The 6,069-nt window shown below is 43.8% G+C and overlaps 1 protein-coding gene across 1 annotated transcript in view; it reads right to left on the bottom strand.

Annotated features, from left to right (window-relative positions):
• PTPRH (protein tyrosine phosphatase, receptor type, H) overlaps nt 1–6,069 on the bottom strand; it is a 24,843-nt gene that overhangs the window by 7,023 nt on the left and 11,751 nt on the right. Inside the window, exons 7-11 of the mRNA XM_006868297.1 lie at nt 2,588–2,666; nt 2,423–2,470; nt 1,339–1,429; nt 780–870; nt 203–279 (exon numbers count right to left, since the gene is read on the bottom strand). Of these exons, the coding sequence (XP_006868359.1) occupies nt 203–279; nt 780–870; nt 1,339–1,429; nt 2,423–2,470; nt 2,588–2,666 (386 nt within the window). The remainder of the gene's footprint in view (nt 1–202; nt 280–779; nt 871–1,338; nt 1,430–2,422; nt 2,471–2,587; nt 2,667–6,069) is intronic.

Below are 6,069 nucleotides of genomic sequence, written 5' to 3'. Positions count from 1 at the left end.
TCTATCTATCTATCTATCTATCATATCTTTCTATCTATCACCTATCTATCCATCATATCTCTATCTATCTATCTATCTATCTATCTATCTATCTATCTATCTATCTATTTATCCGTCTATCTTTCTATCACTGGTTTTACTCTCTAGACAACCCAAACTGAGACAGCACCCTTCTGACCCCAACTCCCAGTCACATCCTTACAGGAATGAAGTTAGCATTGATGTAGTCAGAGCCTGGCTCCCCATGGAGTGGCTTCAGGGGCACCCGGGACCAGTCATCTAAGGGAAGAAGGCAGTATTAGTGATGCAGAGATGGAGCAGAGCAAACCAGAGAGACAGAGGCAGGACCCAGGGACAGAAGTTATGCAGAGGTGAAGATAGACACAGAGCATGGAGGTTGAAGGGGACAGAGGGACTAGCTGGGTGAGTGGGTCAGGAAGCTCTCAACAGAGGGAGATCTTTCTTTCTCCCAGGGGTTAGGAGAAGGTACAAGGACATGATGGAAATGGGGTCAGAGTGTTGAAAAGGTGAAGGCTGGGGGAAAGTCAGTAGCAGCTGAAGACTCACACACACACACACACACACACACACACACACACACACAACCAAAGCCCATTGCTACTATTGCGTCAATTCTGACCCATGGTGACCCCATGTGCTACAGAATAGAACTGAACTCCATATAAAGTTCTCTTAGCAGACCTGAAGACCCTTCTTTCATGGTCACCACTGGGTGACTTCAAACCACCACCGCACCACCCATAGATGCTAAGACTCACAGGGAAACACATCTTTGTAGCGGTTCTTGGTGTTGTTCTCTGGAGCTGAGGCCACTATGTGCAGCTGGTCATGTCCCTCCAGGGCAAGTTGCTGGGTGTGAAGGCAGAAGAGGGATGCAATGAGATTGGAGTTTCTCTAGCTTTCACCAAGAACACTTCTTGGCTTCCCTTGTCTTTCTCATTACCTCCATCTACTCCTGGCACTACAGATTCCTGCAGCCCCAACAAAAATAGAGCCTATGTTTCCCATCACTCCCTGATAGATATTTCAGAGGACTTGGAGGAAGCTGCCCTGGGCAGTGGGGAAGAGGTTCTGGGAGATGTAGGCAAGAAAGCAAGGATGGGGGAAACTGGAAGACCCAAGAGTGAGTTTCTTTAGGACTGGCCCAAATTCCCATCACTTTGTAAAGATTTCATTTGAGTTGAAAAGATAGATGATCATGCCCGAGGATTTCTATCTAATCTCACAAAATATGGGAGGTTGTGTGTGTTCAGTCTTGACTGATAAAGGAAGTTCTGGGGTAGGTGGGTCATGAGGTTCAGTCAGTCCCCTCCCTACCTGGTATTCCTCTGCAAAACCGCAGTTGCTATCCTTCTCATTTGTTCTGACATGATCAGCAAAATCTTCAACCAGGATATCTAATGGGAAACTGCAGAAGAGAGGGAGGAAACTGTCCTCAGTTACAGAAGCCCCAGGAATCTAATACAAACCAGAACCAAGTCAACTGCTGTTGAGTTGGCACCAACCCATGGCGACTTCACACGTGTCAGAGTAGAACTGTCTTTCATGAGCTTTCCAATGACTGTGATCGTTTGGAAGTAGAGCACCAAGCCTTCCTTCCAAGATGGGTTCCCATTGTCAACTTTTTGGTTGGCAGTTAAATGCTTAACCATTTGTGCCACCCAAAGATTCCAATCCTGGTGTCCTCATTAAAAAAAAAAAAAAAAAGGAAGCTACACAGACAGAAAGAGCGAACACAGCCATTTGACACCCTAACTGTACATCAAGGAAATCCCAAGGAACGCGTAAAGTTAACAGAAGCTCAGAGAGAGAGGCATTGAACAGAATCTCCCTTAGAGCCCTCAGAAGGAATCAACATTGGCTGACACCCTAATCTCACACTTCCAAGTTCCAGAACTGTGAGGCAATACATTTGTCTTGTTTTAAGCTGTCCCATTCATGGTCCTTTCCTATAGCAGGTATGTTGTTGTTGTTATGTGCCGTGGATTCGGTTCCGACTCATAGCAACCCTGTACAAGGTTTCCGAGGCTGTAAATCTTTACAGGAGCAGAAAGTGTCATCTTTCTCCCGCGGAACGGCTGGTAGTTTCATACTGCTGACCTAGCGGTTCACAGCCTGATTCGTAACCACTACACTATCAGAGCTCCATAACAGCCATAGGAATCTAATAAAAATCAAACCTAAACCAATTGCTAAAGAGCTGACTCTGACTCCTGGTACCCCCACGTGTGTCAGGCTAGAACTGAGCACCGTAGAATTTTCAGTGGATGGGAGCTTTTGGAAGTCCTTCCTTCTGAGTGGCTGGAACGGACAAGCATTCAATGACAAACTGAGCACTTCAGTCTTTGTATCACCCAGGGACTCCAGGGGTATAACACACTCCCCGAGACATTCTACTCACCTGAAGGCCAGATCCCGAGATGCCAATTTCTCCTTGTGCTTGTTATTCCTAGGAAAAGAATGTTGGGGTGAAAAGCTCAGGGAAAAAGACTTGGAGCCAGGGGTTCTCATCCTCCCTCTACCCCCACCCCCACATCCAGGTGCTCAGCCCTGCCTTAAGTCTCACCTCTTCTTCAGGAAGAAAACCAGGAGGACCACAAGGATGAGTAACAAGAGAACTCCCACAATGGCACCGATGATGACCCCTGGAGGCAGGAGGCATTGGAAGCTGTTAGAGAGAGCCGGGGTCCTACTTTGTCTGTTATCTCCAGCCTCAACCTACAACTGTAATCAGAATGTGTGTCAACCTATCAACATGTTGTCTATACAAGAGACACATCTTAGACCCAAAGACGTCAAAAAACGAAAACTCAAAGGATGGAGATGGTGTATCAAGCAGACAGTAATTTACAAAGAGCCAGGGGGCAATAAAAATTTTGGCTTAAATAGACCTGAAAGCAAAATTCACCATAAAAGACAAGGAAGCCCAATGACAGTGCTCAAAAATACATGAAAGAAACTCTAGCACCACTGAACAGAGAATAAACAATCCTACAATAATGGTGGTGGTGGTTGTGTGCTGTGGAGTCGGTTCCAACTCATACCAATTCTGTATAGGGTTTCCCAGACTGTAAATCTTTATGGGACAGAAAGCCTTATCTTTCTCCCATGGAGCAGCTGGTAGATTTCAACTGCTGACCTTGTGGTTAGCAGTCCAACTCGTAACCCACTACACTACCATGGCCCCTACAATAATAATAGGAGACTTCAACCCATCACTTTTGGTGAAGGGCAGAAGAACTAGAAACAAACCCAGCAAAGATATAGAAGATCTTAATGCCACAATCAACCAACTTGACCTCCTAGACACACACGGAACACTCCCACCCCAAACAGAAGCAAAGTAGTCATTCTTTTCGAATGCACGTGAATGGTTCTTCAGAACAGACTACATTTTAGGGCACAAACCAAGCCTTGATAAAATTCAAAACATCTGAATAATATAAGACATTTTCTCTGATCATCATGCCATAAAAGTAGAAATTAATAACAGGAAAAGCGAAAAACCAGATGAGCGCCACATACATGGACAAGCATACCATGCTCATGGAGGGGACGCCTTGACGTTGTGAGAATGAGAAGGTCAATACCACCCAAAGTAATCAATAGACACAATGCAATCCCAGCCTAAACCCAACAGCATTCTTTAATGAGATGGAAACACTAATGACAAACTTTATATGGAAAGGAAAGAGGCCCTGGATAAGTAAAGCACTACTGAAGAAGAAGAAAAAGTAGGAAACCTCACATTACCAGATCTCAGAACCTCCTATATTGCCACAATACTCAAAACAACCTGATACTGGTCAAATGAACCAGATTGATGAACCAGAATTGAGAACCCAGACATAAATCCATCTACCTATAGATACCTGACCTTTGACAAAGTCCATTCAATGGGGAAGAGACAGTCTCTTTAACAAATTGTTGTTGTTGTTAGGTGCCGTCAAGTCTGTTCTGACTCATAGTCACCCAATGCACAACAGAGGTAACACTTCCCAGTCCTGTGCCATCCTCACAACTGTTACATGGGAGCCCATTGCTGCTGCCCCATGTGTCAGTCCATCTCATTGGGGGTCTTCCTCTTTCCCACTGACCACCCACTTTACCAAGCATTGTGTCTTTCTCCAGTGATTGGTCCCTCCTGATAACATGTCTGAAGTATGAGAGATGAAGTTTCGCCATTCTGGCTTCTAAGGAGCACTCTGGCTGCACTTCTTCCAACACAGATTTGTTTGTTCTTCTGGCAGTCCATGGGCCTTTCCATATTCTTCTGCAGACACCACACCTCATATGTATCAATTCTTCTACAGTCTTCCTGATTCTTTAACAAACAGTGCTGGCAAACTGGAGATTCATTTGCAGAATAATGAAAAAATGAAGCAAGATCTATATCTCATACCATTTACAGAAACTAACTCAAGATGAACCAAAGACTTATATGTAAAACTCACCAAAGAAAAACACAGGGGCAAGCGATTTATTTATGTCATAAATTAGTCCCTAATTTATGGCATTAGTAGACAATCAGCGTGATCAAAATTACGCAAGCAGCAGAGAATAAACCAGATGACCAAGGACTTCAGGAAATGAAATGCACATCAAAAATCTTATATATGTCAAAATATGTCTCCAGAAAAGTTAAAAGAGAACCTGAAGACTGGGGAAAATATTTAACAAGGAACTAGTTTCTAAAATTTTATCGAAAATTTCAACCCTCAACCACAAAAAGACAAGCAATACAATTTTAAAGTGGGTAGAGGACATGAACAGACACTTCACCAAAGGAGACAGTCAAATAGCTAACCAATACATGAAGGTGTTCCTGATTGTTATTCGTTGTTGTTGTTGTTAAGTGCTGTCCAGTAGGTTCCTACTCAGAGTGACGCTGAATAAGGTTTCCAAGGAGTGAATGCTGGGTTTGAACTGCCAACCTTGTAGTTAGCAGTCCAGTGCTTATCCTACAGCACTGGACTCAGTAACAATTGTTGCTGTTCTTGTTAAGTGCTGTCGAGTCAGTTCTGACTCACAGTGACCTTGGGTTCCCAAGGAGTGGCTGGTGAGTTTGAGCCACAGACCTTGTGGTTCAAATCCACCTTGAAGTTCAGTGCTTACCCTACAGCGCCATTAGAGAGATGTAAGGCAAAACAACAGTGAGCAGAGATGGGGGCATGGAGAGGGGGAGCGGCTGAGGACTCTAGATTCATGGACTAAGAAGGGAAGGACTAAGAGCTGGTGGCCAGGAGCAGACTTGCAGAATGTGCCCTTTGGAGACGTAAATATATGCCTGAGTGTTTTGTTTTGTTGTTGTTGTTTTTTAAAAAAAGCTAAAGTGGATAGAGAGAAATACTTTTAACTGATGGTATATGGAGGGGATTATAATCAATGTAATGAAACAAGTTATATGAATTGTTGAATGTGAAACTGATGATGTGCCCTGTAAACTGTCACTCAATCCACAATAAAAACCTTAAATTAAAAAAAAAACAACAGTGAGCTATCATCTCACCCTGGAAATAAAGTTGATGTTGTTAGATACATTCAAGTAGGTTCTGACTCATAGCAACCCTGTATAGGATTTCCAAGGTTATAAATCTTTACAGGAGCAGAAAGCCTCATTTTTCTCTCAAACAGAAGCTGGTGAGTTTGAACTGCCAACTTTGTGGTCAGTGTTCCAGTAATTATCCTACAGTGCTCCCTGGCAATATATATATATATGGTTGTTGTTGTTAGGTGCCATCGAGTCGGTACAAACTCATAGCGACCTTATGCACAGCAGAATGAAACACTACCGATCCTGGGCCAACCTCACAATTGTTGCCATGCTTGAGCCCATTGATGCTGCCAATTGGCCAACCCATCTCGCTGGGGGTCTTCCACTTTTTCTCTGATCCTCCACCTTACTAAACATGATATCCTTCTCTAGTGACTGGTCCCTTCTGACAATATGTCCAAAGTATGAGAGACAAAGTTTGGCCATCCTGGTCTCCAAGGAGTACTCTGGCTGCACTTCTTCCAAGACAGATCTGTTGGTTCTTTTGGCAGCCC

The sequence above is a fragment of the Chrysochloris asiatica genome, unplaced genomic scaffold, assembly GCF_000296735.1.
Source record: "Chrysochloris asiatica unplaced genomic scaffold, ChrAsi1.0 scaffold00116, whole genome shotgun sequence".
Classification (NCBI taxonomy): domain Eukaryota; kingdom Metazoa; phylum Chordata; class Mammalia; order Afrosoricida; family Chrysochloridae; genus Chrysochloris; species Chrysochloris asiatica.
The sequence above is the reverse complement of the archived record's forward strand: the minus strand, read 5'-3'. Positions and strand labels throughout refer to the sequence as shown.